The 20,446-nt window shown below is 51.7% G+C and overlaps 1 protein-coding gene across 1 annotated transcript in view; it reads right to left on the reverse strand.

Annotated features, from left to right (window-relative positions):
- Positions 1 to 1,706: 1,706 nt before the first annotated feature.
- DRD2 (dopamine receptor D2) overlaps positions 1,707 to 20,446 on the reverse strand; it is a 32,080-nt gene continuing 13,340 nt past the window's right edge. Inside the window, exons 2-8 of the mRNA XM_059867246.1 lie at positions 12,169 to 12,497; positions 9,510 to 9,619; positions 8,946 to 9,082; positions 8,159 to 8,349; positions 7,037 to 7,123; positions 6,067 to 6,406; positions 1,707 to 5,295 (exon numbers count right to left, since the gene is read on the reverse strand). Coding sequence (XP_059723229.1) covers positions 5,102 to 5,295; positions 6,067 to 6,406; positions 7,037 to 7,123; positions 8,159 to 8,349; positions 8,946 to 9,082; positions 9,510 to 9,619; positions 12,169 to 12,441 — 1,332 coding nt within the window. The 5' untranslated portion in view covers positions 12,442 to 12,497 and the 3' untranslated portion in view covers positions 1,707 to 5,101. The remainder of the gene's footprint in view (positions 5,296 to 6,066; positions 6,407 to 7,036; positions 7,124 to 8,158; positions 8,350 to 8,945; positions 9,083 to 9,509; positions 9,620 to 12,168; positions 12,498 to 20,446) is intronic.

Consider the following 20,446-nt stretch of genomic DNA (forward strand, 5'->3'; position numbering starts at 1 on the left):
GTAGGGGCTGGGGTAAAACCACCAAAAACTGCTTTTCTCCATGTGCCACCATCTCCCTGGCAGGTAGGGGCTCGGATAAAACCAGGAGAATTGCTTTTCAGGAGGGCAAGGACAAAGCCCTGCTGTCCCCTCCCTTCCCCGAGGCTGGCAGCGGTGCTGCAGCTGGGCCGGGGGTGCAGTGCCCCTGGCAGGCTCATCAGGGCTGATTGCGTGCCAGGGAGGATGGCAGCAGGGAGGCAGAGCTGCTCGGGGTAAATGTGCTCACTCACTCTCATCAGCCCTCTCCTTCTTCCCGGGCCCAGCATGGCAGCTTGGGGAGGCACGATGTTTTCCTCTCCTTTAAAAGGGTTTTGCTTTGCTTCTGAAGTCTCTTTAAAGGCATTTGTAGGCCTGTTAATTATTCATGACGCCGTAATTATGTTTAGTCCACTGTGATCGCTCTTTCTTTGGTGAAGAAAGTTGTTATTTGTGAGTCAAAAGCTCTTTATGAAGCAGACAGGCTGGTATGTCAGAAAGACTTGAGGGAGCAGTTGGAGTTATTAAAAGAAGCTTTGATTAAAGACAGGGAGTTAATTTAACAAGAGTAACTGGTTTTCTGGATTTTTTTTTTTCCTTGGGTGTGCAGAACAAAGCACACCCAGGGATGTGTCAGGGCTCACCTGGAGCAGCAGGACTCACTCAGGAGCCCCAGGAGATGGGCAGATCATTCCTTTTATCTCTCTTGGGTGCTGTGAATGCCTTTTGTCCACAGGCTTAGAAATGAAATTTGGCTGCGAGGGTGAACCTCAGAGCAGCTGCCTTTGATCCTGCCAGGCTCAGGCCAGACTGGCTGAAAACAGCCTGGTGTGTCCTGTTTGATCTGAAAATATCATTTATTCTGCTGTGTTTGGGAGGGGAAGGGGCTTGGAGCTCCTCATTTTCCCTCTGTCACGGTGGCACTGAGGTGAACCATCCAACAGGGAGAATTCAGCCTCATTTGAACCCAGCAGTTCTGGAGAGTCTGGTTCCTGCATAAACTGAGGGCTTCAGGGCAGGGATTATTCTGTGCTGGCTCAAAACTGAGTAAACCTCTGGGTCTGCAATGCCATTAAACTGAAATTTTAGCTTGTTAGTTCTTGGAGATGGACAGACAGCTTTCCTTCCCAGCAGTGGGAGGGATTCCCTTTGTATTATTATTTTCTTCTTCTTTTATATAAAGAAAATAATCTTTATTTTTAAAGTGCTGATAAGCCTGGCTGAGGCTCGACCTGCACAAACACCAAATCTGGGTGTGCAGCTTGAGAAAACAGTGCAGCAAAAATTGAAATATTCCAAAAGAAAATAATTAAGTCCTCCAGCATGAATCCAGCTGGGCACCTCTGCCTTCCTCCCCTCCCTCCTCCCATCCTCCCCAGCCCTCTCCTGTCTGGAGAGGAGAGATATTTCAGACCATTCCCCCTCTGTCTGTGCCCTCCTGCATCTCTCCTTTCTCCTGTCTGACTCTCGTGGCTGCAGGCAAGGCAAACACCAGAGCTCTCAGGGATGGACTGGGGTGAGGGGGGAAAAAGGAAAGTCTGAGAAGCAAGTCAGAGAAAAGGCCACTCCCAGGTGAGGGCAGCTGCTGCTCTGTGTGTTTGAGCTGGGCAGCAGAGCCAGGGCTCCCTGGAGCCTGAGCCCTCAGAGCCCAGAGTAAAGCAGAACAAAACAGCCAGATCAACATCAGGGTGGCTTGTGCAAGTCTCTATTTAATGACAGTGCTGCATGAAGACATTGGTTGGTGTCACATGTACCTGTGATGGGCATTTATACATTCCTGACTCCCAGGGGAGCCGTGGTTGCACTGGAGATTTTCACCACAAGAGGTAGTGGCTTTATTTTTCCTGTTTTCCTTTTTTTTATTTTTTATTTCAGCAGGATTGGATAAGCTGGTTGGACCTACTGGAGTTCATTTACTCTTCAGCCAGGAAGATAAACAGTTCTGTGGAGTGGGAGCAAGCAGGCAAGCAGCAAATACAGTGCAGGCAGAATTCACTGGCTTTTAATTCAAACCTGTTTGGGGGTGCAGAGATCCCCACCCGGGGCTTCAGCAAGCTGGGAGTCACAGGGAGGGAAAGCAGGACCAGGAAGACTCAATAAGCTGAACAAAAGCTTCAATTATAAATAATGAATCCCAAAAGAGGGGCTAGAGCAAGGCTCTGAAGGTCTGGAGGAACAAAGAAATGAAATCTTCTCGCCAAGCTGTTTGTAAAAACCAGCTCAGTGCCCTTCCCACCAGCAGAGGTCCTTGGGGGAGCAGGGGTTAATCTTTCCCAGGGTGGGAGGAACAGAGAGGTCTGGCTTTGGCAGGCTCGGAGCTGTGGGAGAGGCTCCCGAGTCCCTTGGGGTGGGCTCTGAGGAGCCCCCAGCGCTGTTCTCGTGCCAGCACACCCTGCCCGTGCTCCTGGCACTGCCCCACTCCTTGGGAAGGCAGGGGTGAGGATGACTTTGGTGCTGTCTCCAGAAGGGGAAGGCTCAGTCCCGGGTTTCAAAGTGCTTTGTTGGCTGTCTGGAAGTGCAGGAGTGTGATGGGGAAGGAAAAGCTGCTGCAGAGATGGGCAGAGCTGGCACTGCCACCTTCCCAAGGGCACTGGGGACGGTCACATTCCCACAGTTCAGCCTGGAGTGTTGGGAAGGAGCAGCCTAGAGTGTCCTGGGGATGGAGGCTGGGCTGCAGGTGATTCCTCACAGCCAGCACTGCAGCTCTGGGAATCACACCTGGGGTTTTGCTCCACGTGAAGGACACTGCCTTTTCCTGCAGCTTTTTCCCTCCATGGCATTGTGGAAGAGTTTTTCAGGTAGTGGTTCAGATGGGTTCTGCTTCTGGATTAAAAAAAAAATCTGGGAGTGAGGTACACAGCACTGGAGACGAGGATTTGCCTTGGGTTAAAACTGGACACAAAGTAAAATTATGGCCCAAAGTGAAGATATAATCCACATTCTCCTGAGGGATATTATTATTCCACTTATCCTGAGGGCTCACACCAGCCTTTAGTACGGGGCAAACATCACCTATGGCAACTTCCAAATGCTCTAAAGCTTTTTTGTCTCTATATCTCATATTTGCTATTTTTGTTCAGCTCCTCACCTGTTCATTCCCCAAGTCAAACAGATCTTTCTGCTTGCCAGTACATTAAAAGATGGACCAGGAGCCTGTTGCTATTTTTCTTCCCCCAAACCTCCTGCCTTTGCACCATTCTGTGGATATTGGGGTACAAGTCTGAGTTGATTCCCATCACTGAGTGAATTTGTTTGGTTAAAACCGAGGGGAAGGAAGAGCAGCTCATGTGTGCCTGAGATCCCTGGAGCTGGAGTTCCCAGTTTTGCAGTTTTTAGCTCTGAAGAGCCGGGTTCAAACCTTACACAAGGCTGTGGGCTGAAAATCAAAGCCCTGGATTCCAGCCCGTTCCAGGAATGCCAGGTTTGGAACAGAAACCTGGGGATTAAGGTGGGACTGCTGCTTCCCTTTCAGAAACCAGTGAGATTATGTGCTAGAGCTGCTTGGTGTAATCTCCTCCTGAATCAGAGCTGGAAGCATCCTGCCAGCACAGGAGAGGGCTCTGCTAGCAACACAGGAAATCCGGGGAATTAAAGGAAACCTTGGCACATCTTCACCTCATCTGAAGCAGAAACTGAGTGAATATTCCACAAACTGCATAGAGAAAAAAAGGGATTCTATTGCTCTCCCAACTGTGGTTTTACTCCTTTAGAAAACAGCAGGAAACTGCACCCTGGGAGTCTGCCCCTGTTTATGGCTATTGCAACCCTCTGCTGCTCCACATCCTGCAGGAATTTCTAGCCAGACCTATTTCCACGTTGTTTTATTCACCTTGCTGTGTTTTATTTACAGAGATATTGCAAAATATCATGTGGACTGAGTACAAAGAGCACGTAGAGCGTGGGTTTGGCAGTGCCAGATTCAGCGTGGTGAGATGATGCTCTTGTGGGGTTTCCATTCCTAGAATCCATGGAAAAGTAGACAGCAGAGAGTAAGGGATGCTGGAAACATCCAGACCTTCCCAGAGTCCAGCATGGACACAGGAGCTGGTCCAGGTAGGAGCTTTCTTGGGTTTTTATTCTGGCTTTTTCCAAAATGCACAGTTTTATCTCCTTGACTGTTGATTTAAATTAGGCACAATGTTATTCTGCACTCTCTGGGGAGAGACAGAGGCAAATCAGACCCGAGGTGCTCCTTGGGGCCCCTGATTCAGGTGAGAAGCAGCAGCCCTGGCCTGGCTGGCGTGCTCAGGGTGCTCCCCTGGCACAGTGTCCTCGTGTCTGTACATTCACCACGCTGCCACCCCTCCCCTGCTGTCACCTGGGCAGAGCCTGGAGATGAGATGCTGGTGGGCAGAAGTTGCTGATGGGAGGTGAGGGGGTCCCGTTGGATGTACACCATGCAAGACAAGGTTCCACTCCTTGAGTTTCTCTCTCTCCACCTCTATTTTTTTCTTTTTAGCTCGGGGCTCCAAAATCCATCCTATTCATTCCTATTTACACCGATGGTTTGACGTGATGCCCCCTTCTCCCTTCCACCCATGGCTCGCAGGCTCACTCTGCTGCAGGGTCTGTGGGTGGCAGAACCTTCTGGACCCGCCTGGGGACCTCTGGAAGTTCTTGGGTTGGTTTTTATGGAATTTCTGAAGGCTTCAGCAGTTAAACACCGGGTGAGTCAGCTCGCGGTGAAGGCAAAGCTATTGCACGGAGCTCGCAGAGGCCCTGGCTGGCTGCTGCTGCCCAGGGGAAGGATGGCCTTGTCTTTGGTGAGAGTTGTGCCCAGCGCTACCTCCTGCTGGCCCCGTGGCCACCCTGTGTCCAGCGCGCTCCAGGCCGGGTGGCCACGGGCGAGAACCGAGCGAGAGCGCCTCGGCTCTGGCACTTCCACTTCCAGCACAGTGTGAGGGTGGCTCTGAAAAGCGCCCTCGGGGCCGGTCCAGAGGTCACCCAGCGGGGTGAGAGACCCCCCCACCTCGTTCCACCCCCACGAGGTGCCCGGCTCAAGAGCTGCAGCCCCCTCCCCGGCATGGATGGCATCGCTTCCTCTTCCCCCTCCGTTCCTAAAAAAATGCGGGCGCTGTTTGTGGCTTTAGCAGTGGAGGATCTTCATGAAAGCCTTGCGAAACTCGATGTTGAAGGTGGTGTAGATAATCGGGTTGACAGCGCTGTTGACGTAGCCGAGCCACGTGAAGGCGCTGTACATGGCCGGCGGGATGTTGCAGTCGCAGTGCATGTTCAGGATGTGAGTGATGAAGAAGGGGAGCCAGCAGATGATGAAAACACCTGGGGGGGAAAAGGAGAGAGGAGGATTTTGATTGCTGAAAGCTGGGCGGATTCTTGGGCTGAGAGAGCAGCAAGGTTCTCTGTGGTGGGAGGGGAGTTTTAACAATGAGCTTTGTGTTGGTGTGCTCAGTGTCCTGGTCTGCGTTCTGCCCTGGGACTAAAGAACTCCTCTGCTCGAGGAATGAGCCCAGACACAGCAGAAACTCTGCCCTTCAGAGGTGCCAGCTCTGCTGAGCTCTTTTTGCTCCAGAAAGCTCAGGAGCTCTCCCCTGTTTTGGGAGCTCAGATGGCCCCAAGAGGGGCAGCTTTGGGCACTCTTATTGCAGCCCTGCCAGCTGTGCAGGGAGGGGCAGCTTTGGGCACTCTTACTGCAGCCCTGCCAGCTGTGCATGGAGGGGCAGCCCTGCCAGCTGTGCAGGGAGGGGCAGCTTTGGGCACCCTTATTGCAGTCCTGCCAGCTGTGCAGGGAGGGGCAGCTTTGGACACCCTTAGGGCAGCCCTGCCAGCTGTGCATGGAGGGGCAGCTTTGGACACCCTTAGGGCAGCCCTGCCAGCTGTGCAGGGAGGGGCAGCTTTGGGCACCCTTAGGGCAGCCCTGCCAGCTGTGTGTGGCTGGGAAGGAGGAACCCCTCCTGTGGGCAGCCCTTTGCCTGCCATCCTCTAATGTATGAAGGGAAATGAGTTCTGGGAGGGGTTGGAAAATCAGCCTGCAGGGGACAGGGGCACTGGGATTTCTGCAGGGAGCCCAGGGCAGCCAGGGCACGCTCTCACCGAGCACGATGGCCAGCATCTGGGTGGCTTTCTTCTCCTTCTGCTGGGACAGTTTCCTCCTGATCACGGCCTTGAGCAAGTTCCTCGTCTTGCCGTTGGGCAGGGAGTGGATCTCGAAGACCTTGGCTGTGTGGTGGGATTCTTTGGCATGGCCATTCTTCTCCACCTTCCCAGGGCTGCTCAGGGGTGCCTGCAGGGTAGAGTTGTTGCCCCGATTAGAAGCAACTGGCACAATCAACTGGTGGTTACTTGGTGCTGTGGGTTTGAGGGCCGTTTTCTCAGGGGGACTGGTACTGGACACCATCTCCATTTCCATCTCTTCTATGTGACTCTCTGCCTCCTGGACAAGAATCAAATGTCCACAACATAATGACAGGTAAATACACAGAGAGGAGCAACGAACATTCCTTACAGAGTGAAGCTGGATGATGCTGGAGAACAGTCAGTCCCTCTTCTCCCTCCCTGCGTGGCGCCTGGAGAAAGGGCTGTGCTGTGTTTGGGTATTCTGGGCAGATGGGATGGACAGAGCTGCTCTGGAGGATTCTCCTTTTTGGCACAAAGAGGCTCAGAAATGGGGGAGACGCTGTCTCCACTCTCTACAGATTTTGTTCAGGTTTTCAGAATGCAAATAAATAAAAATGGAATCGGCAAGCAAAACCCAACAAAGCCAATGGGGTCCAAGATTTAAATAACAGAGAAGAGGAGGAAAGCAAAGGCACAAAAATGTTCAAATGCCATGGCTTTTAGAGCTGATCTTTCGGTGAGCTTAATCTGGCTTTGTGAGCTCTGTGAGCTTAAACCCCCTGCTTCACTCCAAGGAATGGGAAGACTATTTAAATTTTGAGATTGAATGGTAACCTTTGCTCTTAGGTTTACTTTTCTCCCACCCTACATAAATCAACCTCGTGTCCTGAGGGAGAAGGGGAAGGCTGAAGGCTCTGGAAAGCTCCCACTTCTCTTTAACACTCACCACTTTGCGCTTATTAACTTGGAAGCTCCCATTGGACTTCACAATAACTGTGCAGAGCTTGACGTCTTCTGGATGAGTGCATTTGTCCTAAGGGGCAAGCACCAGCTCAGAGGTTACACAGGCAGAGAGGGGTTGGGAAGGGAAGCTGGTAAGGGAGGCACGTGGGAATACAAAGGGATGAATCAGGAGCTCGTCAGCGCGGCTCAGGCCGAGCGGGATGGAGACGTGGATGGAGAACTGCCGTGGAGGAGCAGGGATGGAGCTGCTGCCCCCTGTGCTGTGCACCAGAGGAAGGAGGCCACGGAGCTCTGCTGTGTTTGTGTGTCCCTGTCTGGCTGCCTCCTCTGCAGGCAGCACGGTTTGGAGCTGGAGCATGCCCCAGGCTGTGCTGTGTGTGCTGCCAGAGCCCTGCTTTGACAAGTGGATTCACAGCCAGCCTGCCCAGCTGGGCTCCCTCAGAGAGGCTGGTCCCTGCAGAGCTGTCCTTCCCAGAGAGGAGCTGTGCACCCCAGGCACTGTCACCAAGCTTTGGGGACACCTGACAGACCCTAAAGGGGGGTTCCAGGAGAGCTGGAGAGGGGCTTGCAGTGGTGGGGCATGAGGGAACGGCCTTGAGCTAAAGGAGAGTGGGTTTAGATTGGGTATTAGGGAGAAGTTCCTCCCTGGGAGCGTGGGGAGGCCCTGGCACAGGGTGCCCAGGGCAGCTGTGGCTTCCCCTGGATCCCTGGGAGTGTCCAAGGCCAGGCTGGATGGGGCTTGGAGCCATGTGGGATGGTAGAAGGTGTCCCTGCCCGTGGGCTTCAGTGTCCCTCCTGACCCAAACCATTCCTTGGCTGATTCAGTGATTCCTCAGGACTGACTCACACAACGGTGCAGCCTCTGTTCTTGGCTCCCCCAGCCCAGCCCACGGCAATGCTGGGGGTCACTGCAGCAGCTCCTGGTGCAGATCTGCTGCTGGAACAGATCCAGGCAGGCCCGAGGAGCCCCAGCCAGCCAGCTGGGACCCCAGGGAGAGCAGCCGAGACCCCGGACTGACCACAGCACCCACCTTTGGGAGTTTGGCCCAGGCAGGGCGGCGCAGGGCAGGGGGAGCAGGGCAGGGCAGGGTGTGAGGCTGGCTACCTTCAGGGGGGCCTGCGTGTCCGAGTCCAGCACGTGGCTGCTGCGCTTGGTGCTGACGCGCTTCCTGCGCCGCCGCAGCACGATGTAGATCTGCACGTACACCAGCAGCGTGACGATGAAGGGCACGTAGAAGGACACGATGGAGGAGTACACCACGAAGGCAGGGTTGCCAATGATGCACTCCTTCTCGTCTGGAAGAGATAAACCTTTCAGGGTTGGTGTCCCCGCTCAGGGGGTCACCGTGCTGGCTGCCCTCGGCCCGGAGGGAGTCACATCACCCCAAAACTCCTGGCTGCTCCTTGCCTTGCAGCTCAGCACTGCTGATCCCATGCTGTATCCAACCAATATTCCCAGGAAACTGCTGCCTGAACTGCCAGCCCTTTTCTCTGCTGCCTCAGGGAAGGTTTTTGTCCCACGGCTTTCCTTTTTGTGTGTTTTAATAGAAGGAGGATTTTGAATTTATAGTGGGCAAACACAGATTGGTGTTGTGTGAACTTCTACATCACCTGAGTTCTGGTGAGCCTGAAACCCTGCTCTGGAACAGCTGGAGATGAAACAGGCCCAGAATCAGCGTGCAAATAGTGAGGGGTGGCAGAGGGAGAGAACACTTCAGCACACCTCAGACCTGATCCCACCTTTATTCCTGCCTGTCTGGGAAGACAGCAGGAGCCAGCTGCAGGTGGCAGAGGGAGAGAACACTTCCAATACACCTCAGACCTGATCCCATCTTTACTCCTGGCTATCTGGGAGGACAGCAGGAGCCAGCTGCAGGTGGCAGAGCCCTCACCTGTGTTGTTGAGGCCAAAGAGGAGCGGGCAGGAGATGGCAAAGGAGAGCACCCAGACCACGGCGATCATGACGGTGACGCGGCGCTTGGAGCTGTAGCGGGTGTTGTAGAGCATGGGCATGGCCACGGCCGTGTACCTGCAGGGGACACATCCCCCCAGGCTGCTGTCACCCTGCCAGGGCTGCCACTGCCCAGCCCCTGCCCAGCCAGCACAGCTCACGTGTGCCGGGGGGGCTGCAGCCACACCAGGAGGGGTGAGGCTGGGCCAGCTGATGGTGTTCTCCTCCCACCCTTCCCACCAACGCCTGCTGCACCATCCCAGAGTACAAAGAGAAGGGCCAGACCCATGGAGCACAGAGCAATTCCATCTGCACCCCCAGGAGCAGAGGTTCTGTGCCTCCTGACAGAACTCCCTGCTCACAGCTCATCGGGATCCTCTAAGCTGCTCTTCAAAAAACTCCCACAGTTTTCCAGGCTCTGAGTCCCAGGTAAACGTGACCACACAGAGGTGGCTGGGACTCACCACCCTGGGTTTGGCACAGCCCGGTGGCACAGAGCCCTCACCTGTCAATGCTGATGGCACAGAGGTTGAGGATGCTGGCAGTGCACATCATGACATCCAGGGTGACAAAGATATCGCAGTGGATGCGGCTGAACCGCCACTCCCCAACCACCTGCAGAGAGAGGATGGGTGGTCAGCAATCCCTGGGTTAGTGGGCAATCCCTGGGGCTGGTCAGCAATCCCTGGGGCTGGTCAGCAATCCCTGGGGCTGGTCAGCAATCCCTGAGGTTAGAGAGCAATCCCTGGGGCTGGAGAGCAATCCCTGGGGCTGGAGAGCAATCCCTGAGGTTAGTGGGCAATCCCTGGGGCTGGAGAGCAATCCCTGGGGCTGGAGAGCAATCCCTGGGGCTGGAGAGCAATCCCTGGGGCTGGAGAGCAATCCCCGGGGCTGGGCTGCTGGTGGGGCACAAAAGGAGAGTTTGGCACAAAGGTGGAGAGGCCGGTGGGTGGTTTGGGCTGAGCTGAGTCAAAGGCAGAGCTCTGCCCCTTCCAAGGGGCTGCTGTGCTCCCACCCTGCTGCTCTCTGTGGGTTTGGCAGCCCCAGCACAAACCTGGGCTCACATTCCAGTGCCACCAGGGAGCACAAGGCTCCTCCAGCTCACAAGGGAAGATAAGGAGGCTTAAACAGCTCCCTGGAGCATTTCAAGGCAGAATGAGGAGGGAAACATCCATTTTCATTCCCAAGCACCTCTGATTTTACTCACAGCTTTTTCCCCAGACAATTTTTCCAATTACACCCAGCAAAGGTCAGCAGCAGACAGGCAAGAGTTCCCTTCATTTCTTAATTTAAAAAATCAGGGTAAGCATTCCTCACCTTTATCTTTTTTAGTTTTCGTGAACAAAATGAGTTTAATTCAGAGTGAAAAGCCTTTAACACTCCACACGAAGTGCTAAAGACAAAGAACTAATGATAACACTTCCAGGCACCAGTAGCCTTTTTTCTCTTCACTTCTCTTGCTGTTGAAGCTGAACTTTGCCAATTAAGTTTAATAGCAATTATTCGGACTGCTGTGTTTGACATGTGATGAAAAAAAAAGTATATTTCCCTCTAACAAAAATAGAGCCCTACCGCATTTGAAAATAGAATGAATAAGATATCTATTCTTCAGTTATTTCTGCTCTGATATACATAACCATAGGCAGCATAAAGAAGGGAGAATGACTGCATTGAAGCCTGAGTGACAGATGAATACTCAGTGATTAAAAAAGCACTTAAGAGACAGTTACATCAGGAACTTTGAGGAGAATTTGCCCAAAGGCAAAGGTTTCCAGCCACATCCAAACCTCCTTGAAACCGATTTCCCGCGGGCATGGTTTGGGGGAAGCTGGGAACTGCAGCAGTTCTTTCTCTTGGTGTTTCCATTTGTGCTGGGGAAACCTCCGAAATTTGGGGGTAAAAGATCTGTTTGCACCAAGACTGGGGTTTTTTCAAGTGTTTCATTTTGATTTTTAGGCCAAGCTTGTGACACAGAACCTGGAGGAACCTGTCCCACCTGGTAGATGGAGGCAGCTGAGGCTCCTCACCAGCCCCTGCACCTGAGCCCAGAAAAGGGAGAGAATTTTGCATCATCTGTGGTTTATTCTTCTGCCTTAAAATTAAACGGGTCTGAGAGATTCTTCTGGCTGGACCTGAAGGAGCAGGAGCTTCTCCCAGCATCAGCCTCTGCTTCAAACAGGTGGAACAGGAAGACCAGAGGAGATGGAGCCCCAGAGGCAGCGCCTGCCTCCCCCAGCCCGTGGTTCATGACTTCGGCAGAGGCTCCGCTTCTCCAGTGCCACCAAAACAATCATTAACCCACTGCTAATTAGCACCGTGCTCTCCGGCAGCCCTGCCACGTCAGGGGCTTCGTTTTGCTTTGCATCAGGACTCTCTGGGCTCGCTGATCCCCCTTCCCCTGCTCTCCTCCCTGTGTTACCATCCCTCCCGTGGGGCAGTGCCTGGAACTGCCTGTGAACTCAGCATGGTTTGAGCTCTGAAAAGTGTTTTTTTTCCCTATATTGTGACATAAAGCTGTGGATTCCCATCCTGCTTCCACAATTGCCTTCCTGCAGCCCTTCAGAAACGGGGCCTTGATTGCTTTTTTTTTGCTTTTTGTTTTTTGATTGCTGGATTCAATGATCCTTGTGGGTCCCTTCCTTCCACCTCCACAAATTTCCTGTTGTTTCAGTGTGATACCCATGGTGGAGTTTTGAACACAAAATTGGGCTCCTTTCCCACTTGACCCTGAATTTCTGGTGCAATTGGGCTGTCATTTAGTCCTCTGAGCAGCAGTGGGGTTTCAAGCTACCTGCTCTCCCATCCTTCTCCTGGAAAAAATAATGGCAATTTCAGGGATGAAAAAGCTACAATTTCAGGAACAGTTTAAAAAATGCAGTTTTGGGAATGAGAGAGCTACAATTTCAGGAACAGTAAAAAATGCAGTTTTGGGAATGAGAGAGCTACAATTTCAGGAACAGTAAAAAATGCAGTTTTGGGAATGAGAGAGCTACAATTTCAGGAACAGTAAAAAATGCAATTTTGGGAACGAAAAACCCTGCACTTCAGGGAACAAAACCCCCTGTATTTAGGGCATGAAAATCACCTGTGAGGGAATTCAGGAGGCTGATTTCCAGGCTGCTAAGCCCTCCCCATCCTCCCTCCAGCCAGTTCGGAGCCCTTACCTCCATGTAGACCACCCAGGGCATGCAGAGCGTGGCCACCAGCAGGTCAGCCACGGCCAGGCTGACGATCAGGTAGTTGGTGGTGGTCTGCAGGGCTCTCTCCCTGGACACTGCCATGCACACCAGGACGTTGCCAAAGACGATGATGAAGATGAGGAGGGCCAGCAGCATGGCGTAGTAGTTGTAGTGCGGCTTCTGCGCCGCCTCCGAGGCGTTCAGGGCCCTGCTCCAGTTCCTGTCCCCGTCGTACCACGAGAGGTTGAGGGGATCCATGGGGGCCCGAGTGCCAGCTGCCAGCTCCACCCTGCCACACAGGTGTTGGGCAGGCCCTTGGGTCAGCGTGGGAAAGGAAAGTGGGAAAAAATAAATCAGGTTTTTGCTGCCTCGCTCGTGGTCTGCCCGGGGAGGTGGAGTGCCCATCCCTGGGTGGGTTTAACACAGCCTGGAGGTGGCACAGGGTGCCAGGGTTTGGTTGGAATGTTGGGATGGGTTGGACTTGATGGTCTTTGAGCTCTCTTCCAACCTGGTCATCTGTGATTCTGTGAATTCCGGGAATTTTGGGGATTCCCAGGGAATGGGAATGGTGGAGTGCCCATCCCTGGGTGGGTTTAAAACAAGCCTGGATGTGGCACTGGGTGGCAGGGTTTGGTTGGGATGTTGGGGCTGGGTTGGACTCAGTCTTGAAGGTCTCTTCCAACCTGGTGATTCTGTGAATTCTGGGAATTTTGGGAATTTTGGGGATTCCCAGGGCCCGGGGAGGTGGTGGAGTGCCCATCCCTGGGGGTGTTTAACACAGCCTGGAGGTGGCACAGGGTGCCAGGGTTTGGTTGGGATGTTGGGATGGGTTGGACTCAATGATCTTTGAGCTCTCTTCCAACCTGGTCATCTGTGATTCTGTGAATTCCGGGAATTTTGGGAATTCCCAGGGAATGGGAATGGTGGAGTCCCCATCCCTGGGTGTGTTTAAAATAAGCCTGGAGGTGGCACTGGGTGGCAGGGTTTAGGTGAGGTGTTGGGGCTGAGTTGGACTCAGTCTTGAAGGTCTCTTCCAACCTTTTGATTCTGTGAATTCTGGGAATTTTGGGAATTTTGGGGATTCCCAGGGCCCGGGGAGGTGGTGGAGTGCCCATCCCTGGGGGTGTTTAACACAGCCTGGAGGTGGCATGGGGTGCCAGGGTTTGGTTGGGATGTTGGGATGGGTTGGACCCGATGGTCTTTGAGCTCTCTTCCAGCCTGGTGACTCTGTGAATTCCCTGGAGCCTGCTGCCCCTGCCCTGGTGAAACGTTTGCCTGGAAATGGATGGATGCAGAGCTGCTGACCCAGGCAGGGATTGCAGGAGTTGTTTTTTATTTCCAGCTCAGCCCCAGGTTTCTGTGGCAGTTGCTCTGTGTTACAGCTGGCTCAGGCAGGGTGCCTGGGATGTTCCCCTGCCATTCCCTGCTCCCTGTTAGGTGTGCACAGCTCAGGGCAGAACTGCCATGACCCACTTTGTTTATTTTCCACGTGCTCCGTGGGGCTTTGGGCTCTATTCCTTTCATTTTTTCCTTTTGTCTTTTCCTTATTTTTTTTTTCCTGCAGCAGTGAAATAAATAAATTTTAAACCCTGAATAGTGACAATGATGGGAGTTGACAGCAGCAGCTTTTGCAGCCAGGGCTGGGCTGTGCTGCCTCTGCCATTGCCCCAGTGAGGTGACAGGGAAGGGGGACACGGTGGGGACAGCACTGCTGCCACCCCACAGCCCTCAGCAGCTCCTGGCACTGGGAACAGGCTTTCCTGGTGTTCCTTGGGAAATCTGGGCTCCAATCTGAGAATCCCCTCGGTTTATCAATCATCCCTGACCTCTCCATGACCCAGCCAGAGGTGCAGGAAATGCCAACACCTGGCTGGGAGCTCCTGAGCCTTTCACAGAGGCCTCAGGTTGTGCCGGGGGAGGTTTATTTGGATATTAAGGGAAAAAAACCCCATGGAAAGGGTTGTCAGGCACTGGCACAGGGCAGTGCTGGAGTCACCATCCCTGGAAGGGCCCAAAATCCTCTGGCTGTGGCTCCTGGGTCAGTGCTGGTGGTGCTGGTTAAGCCAGGCTTTTCCCACCTAAACAATTCCTAAACTTTCTGGGGCCTCATTCCCTGCTCAGCCCTTCCTAGGATCAAAAATTCCATGTTTGAGGGAAGGATCAAAAATTCCATGTTTGAGGGAAGGATCAAAAATTCCATGTTTGAGGGAAGGATCAAATGTTCCATGTTTGAGGGAAGGATCAAAAATTCCATCTGAGGGAAGGATCAAATGTTCCATGTTTGAGGGAAGGATCAAATGTTCCATGTTTGAGGGAAGGGTCAAATATTCCATGATTTATGGAAGGATCAAAAATCCCATTTGAGGGAAGGATCAAAAAATCCATTTGAGGGAAGGACCAGATATTCCACGTTTCCCAAGCTGCATCTCCACCCAGACCACACTGGCAGATCTGGCCCTGCTCTCAGACACCCCAAACCAAGGCCACTTAATTTCCTTAATAAAAGACAAAGTGACTTCGATTTATTAAACCACGTAAGTGATCAAAATAGCAAAACATTTGCAAATATCAAATTCACCTGGGAACAATGGTTTCTTTATGTTTCACTGAGCTTTTGTGTGCTTTTCTCATTCAGAGAACAATTTGGATAATAATCCTTGGAAATTTGTTGCATATGGGTCCTTAATAGCTGATAATTCAAAAAGTGTCTGTCTGACAGTGCTATCAGCAGCACTTGATAGCTCTACAAATGTCTTCTTAGGAGCTGTCAAAGTGTCAGAAATTAATTAAATGTTAGCTTCTGTGACTCAGAGTGAAGGGGAAAAATCAATGCTAAATACAGCAACAGTTTTTTCTCCTCTCCTGTTGCCCTTTCATAGTGCAAAACTATCTCGAGGAGGCAGAACCGTGCAGAAAATGCAGGGTGGGACAAAAAAAAATTATTTTAAAAAAAGCAGGGGCATGGTGAAGTGTCTTTGAGGTGTAAGAGGGTTTGAGGTGGGCAGGATCAGCCCCTTGGGCCTGGGCTGGTTTTTCTGAGCTCCGAGTGCAGGAAGAAAATCGGCTTTGGAAAGGAAAGGCCACAGAGAGGGAGATGGGCTCAGCAATTCCAGCCTTCCCGGGCTGCTCCAGCTCCCTGCTGGATTGGAGGAGTCATTTCCAGCTCATCTCTGCCCATTCATCAGGAGTTTCCTCAGTGGTGTTTAGGGAGTGTGTGAAAATCCCTGGAGAAAGAAATCAACATTTCCTTTCACTTCCTTCTCGTCTTCCTCAAGATTAATTTTTTTTTCTTTAAATAGAACTATTTTCACAGTAATATTTTCGTGTTTATATGCATCGTGGGGAAAGGGAAAGTTTGAATGTTGTACAAAGGAAAAGATTTGATGTTTCTATTAAAATAAAAAATGAAAAAGTTTTAAGTTGGGAAAACGAAACAGAAGAAAAGTTCCAAACATTTTGCACAAAATAGGGAAACTTAAACACCAAAAACACCAAGAAATTAAAACTGTGATCATACAATTAAAGGCTGTATCCAGTGCACATCCTCATGGTACAAACTACAGTTCCATGGACAACTCTGGAAATCTCCAGCTTTGAAAAGTCTGAGTTTTCAGGGCTAAGAAGAACTTCCAGTTGAGTTTTCAGTGCTAAAAAGAACTTCCAGTTGAGTTTTCAGGGCTAAGAAGAACCTTCTTTTCCCCAGCCCCAGAGCTGGCAGCATTCTCATGGCCATTAGGGAGGTTTGAGTCTCTCAGTCCTGCTTTGAGGAGCAATTTTGATTTTAGTGCTGACAGCTCCTCAGAAAGAGGAGAGAAAGGAGAAATAAAGAAAGAAGCACTTAAAGAGCTGCCTGGGAGAGGGAGGGCTCTTCCCTGCCCTGTCCAAAAGCTGCATTTTTCTGGAGAGAAGGGAGAGGGAAAGGATCAAAAACTGCAGGGAAAAGGCACAAACAGCACCTGGCTCTGGCCTTGTCCAAGTTCCTGAGCAGAGATAAAGCAGAGCCTTGGTTTGAGGGGGAAAGAGCCCCAAAAGGAACAAATTCCCTGGAGAATTAAGGGCAGCAAAGCCACTCTAATTCCCACCCCAGAGATTTCCAGGGTGGCTGAGCTGATCCAGCCATGGATTAGCTGCAGGGTCAAGGGCAGGACAGGGCTGCAAGGTTGCAGCCTGGTGTTTGATGGCAGCAGTGCAGCAGCACCCTGCTGCTCATCCCCCCAGCACCCTCCCTGCACGCAGCTCTCCAGCAGCTGGGGGCTGTGACATCTCATTAATACCTTACGAAAAAGCCTTCTAAAATATGGTTTAAGCCCTGCTACTCTGGCTGAGCTAGCAGCTAGCTGGTGAGTTCCTGTGTGAAAGGATAATGGAAATAAAAATTACCCAACACAGCAATCTATTCTAGTGAGAAAACCGTTCACACCTGTAAAAACAAGGAGTCTGAATCATAAGAATGTGCAAAAAAAAAAAAAGTAAACACCTAAGTAAAAGTCTTAACACGTACACACACAGACATTTTCTAACCAATAAATTAAGTAGCAAAAAAATCATTGACCAATTTGATTTAACACAGTGCCTTCTGATAGCCCCATAAAAATATAAGATATATGATAAAGATTCAGCTTTTCTGCTAAAAAACTGAGAGCCCTGTGTGTTTGTGTGAGAGCAGGAGGAACCTGCTGGAATTCACAGGGACCAGGAGCCAGGAGGGGCTGCAGGGCAGAGCCAGGTTTGCCCTCCTCTGCTGGCAGCTGCCCCTGCTTTTCCAGAGATCAAACTGAAAAATGTTCCTTTGCTGGGCCAGTATTCCTGCAGGGCTCCTCCTGAGGGATCCTCTGGTCAGGATTGTGGCAAAGAGCCCGAGAGAGTAAATGTGGGGTGTGCACAGCCCAGCAAATCCCTTCGTGTCTCTGGCAGCTGCTGGAACCTTTTTCCTCTCAGAAACAGCAAAGGTGCAACTCTCCTTTTGCTTTTCACCCTGCCTGCAAACCTTCCAGCAATAAAACCCTGCCAGGGCTGATTCTGGTCAAGGTCTGGGGCCTTGGACCAAGACTTCAGCCAGCCTTTGCTCCTGCATGGAAACCCCCAAGGTTTTGCCTCAGACATGGCCCATTCAAGATGAAATCTGGAGTTCAGGGTGAGATGTCAGTTCCCAAGCTTTCCTCTGGACTCCAGACACGATTTTGGGGCCTAACTCAGGGTGCACCCAAGAGGGAGAGAGCAGCCAAGTCCCCAGAGGCAGCACCCTGAGGCCATGTCCCGCTGAGAGCAGCCCCCACCTGCTGTCCCCAAGGCCTCTGGCCTGCAGGTGATATTTCCTGCTCACTGCTGCTGCCCAGAGGTGCCCATCACTGCCAGCAGATCCTCTCCAAGGGCTTGGCACAGAAAGCAATGTCTGAGTGGGATCTGCACAGATCACTGCCTCCCTGGGTGCTGTCACTCTGCTCTGGAATCCTGGATCAGTGGGCCAGAGCAAACTCAGACTGACATCCTCTCTGTCCTCCAGGTGTTCCTGGGCTCTGCTGAGAGTGCAACAAAGATATTCCAGACAAAGGAAATCACTTCTTTGGAGCAGAGAGAAGGTGGAAGAAAAGGGAAGGGGAATGTGTTTGAGGAGCTGCTTTGTTTCCCTGTTCAGGGGTTTTGTGGTGGGGAATAAAAGCATCTTCTGGAGTAGTTTCACTGTTTTTTATTTTTCATGCAAGCCCAGAATTGCTGTGGATTCCTGGAGGTTCCCTGGAGAGCAGGGAAGGTGTGGAGCAGCTGGCACTGAGTGAGAACCTTTTCCTTCTCCTTTCTGCTCAGGGGACAGGTCTGCAGGCACTGAGGAGGAGGAGGAGAGGCCAGGAAGGAGGAAAATACCTTAAATCCTGCCTTGACCCGAGAGTGCTGCTGGTGCTGCTGAAAATGCCCAAGCCCTGCCCTGGGAGCAGCGGGCACAGAGCACCCAGCACAGTCCTGGTGGCTTTAATAAACACAGCTCCCCGGGCACTCTGTGGCTGAGGGAGGTGACAGGGGAGGTGACAGCCGTGACTGAGGCCAGGCAGTAATTGCACCTGAGTGCTTCTGAGCACGTCTGGGAGGGGGCACAGCTCTGCTCTCCACACTGCCCTCCCTGGTCTCCAGGAACCTCTCTTGAGCAGGAGGTTTGGGCACCTCTGCACCCAGAATTAGAGACAAAAATCTGACACAGGGATCTCCCCAAGCCAGTTCTTGTGAGCTTTTGTGGACCTGTTCCTACAAAAGTCCTGCCCAGGCTGGGCTTTCAGGGGCTGAATTCAATTGCAACACTGCAGCCTTCAGATCTCTCAAGCCAACAGTTCTGCCATCAGCTCCTTCCAAAATCCTCTGGAAAATCTCCCTCCTCTGCTTCTGCTGGCTCCCCACTCCCCTGATCCTCTTCTCTCCAAGATACCAAGGCTGTATTAATTGCAGCTATTGCTCACTTCTGATTCAGAAACATTCCTGGTTCTGCATAATTGTCACCATCACATTCTCTGAAAAATCCTCTTTGCCCAGGGAGGCTGAGAAGCCTCAGAGAAAAAAGAAAACAATAATTATCTCATTTGCTTCTCCTGCGTTTTCTGCTTTGGAATGTGGTTGGAGATTGTTTATCCAGTATGTGAATGCCAGCTGTGTTGGGAGTCAGGAGTTTTTCATTATTATCTTTTAGCCTTCTGTCTGTATCCTTTCTCTATTCTGTAGTATAGTTTAGTATGGCATAATATAATATAATGAATAGAATAGAATAGAATAGAATAGAATTAATATGATACAATATAATATAATATATATTATATTATATATATTATATAATATATTGTAGTATAATATAATATAATATAATATAATATAATATAATATAATATAATATAATATAATATAATATAATATAATTATACAATGTAATTATTTAATACTATATTCTATTCTATTCTATTCTATTCTATTCTATTCTATTTATTATATTATATTATATTATATTTATTATATTATATTATCAGCCTTCTAAGACCATGGAGTCCGATTCATCATTTCCCTCCTGCCATGGGGACCCCAAACCCAGCACACACAATACCTGGTTGGGTGCTCTTGCTAACAGGTGCTGGCAGCCCCCCGAGCCCCTGAGCCCGGCCTGGCCAGGTCCAGCAGGGCTCTGTCACCCCAGCCTCTCCCTGAGCTCAGCAGGGCTCTGTGACCCCAGCCTCCCCCTGAGCTCAGCAAGGCTCTGTGACCCCAGCCTGGCCAGGTCCAGCAGGGGTCTGTGACCCCAGCCTGGCCAGGTTCAGCAGGGCTCTGTGACCCCAGCCTGGCCAGGTTCAGCAGGGCTCTGTGACCCCAGCCTGGCCAGGTTCAGCAGGGCTCTGTGACCCCAGCCTGGCCAGGTCCAGCAGGGCTCTGTCACCCCAGCCTCTCCCTGAGCTCAGCAGGGCTCTGTGACCCCAGCCTGGCCAGGTTCAGCAGGGCTCTGTGACCCCAGCCTGGCCAGGTCCAGCAGGGCTCTGTCACCCCAGCCTCCCCCTGAGCTCAGCAGGGCTCTGTGGGTGACAGCGCCCGCTGCCACCGCGGCCTCTGAGTCACCCAGCCCAGCTGCTCCTGCTGATGCCACCACGGCAATTTCTGCTCCCACATCACTCAGAGCTCCCTGCACCAACTCCAGGCTGTGATTCACCCCCTCCCAGGCAGCAGAGACCCTCAGGAGCCTCCTCTGGAGCATGGCGAGGGTTCCCTTCTCTGGAGAGGTGGCAGAACAATCCCTGTGCCTGGTGACTCCAGAATGTCCAGGCTGAGCCCTGGTTTCAAGGCACATTTCTCAGTTCTCCATCTGTGGTGCTGCTCCCTCAAGCATCCCTCCTTCCCTGTGGAATTTTGGCCTGAATTTGTACTGCAGGAAGGAAAGGGAAGAAGTTTCATCCCAGAGCATTTGTCCTTCACGCCTGTGAGGGACCAGAACCCTCCCCAGGACAGTGCTCTGCCCTGCCAGCTGAGACCCAGGGCACACATCAGGCTGCACCCCCTGCAGAAGGATGTCCTGGGGCTGAAGGATGTCCTGGGGCTGAATTTCTCTGGGAATTCACTGCCTGCTGCTTCCAGGCCCTCTGGAAATCTCATCCTTCCAGCTTTCTGAGCAAGTCCTCATGGAAGGGAAGAATTCAGGGATACCTTCCCTAGAGGGGGAGGAATGCTCCTGTGACTTCCCCTAACCTGTCCTTCTGCTAATAAAAAAGCAGGTTCCATTTTCAGAGGAATCTTTAAAATTAAAGAT

The sequence above is a fragment of the Haemorhous mexicanus genome, chromosome 24 (assembly GCF_027477595.1).
Source record: "Haemorhous mexicanus isolate bHaeMex1 chromosome 24, bHaeMex1.pri, whole genome shotgun sequence".
NCBI classification, from domain to species: domain Eukaryota; kingdom Metazoa; phylum Chordata; class Aves; order Passeriformes; family Fringillidae; genus Haemorhous; species Haemorhous mexicanus.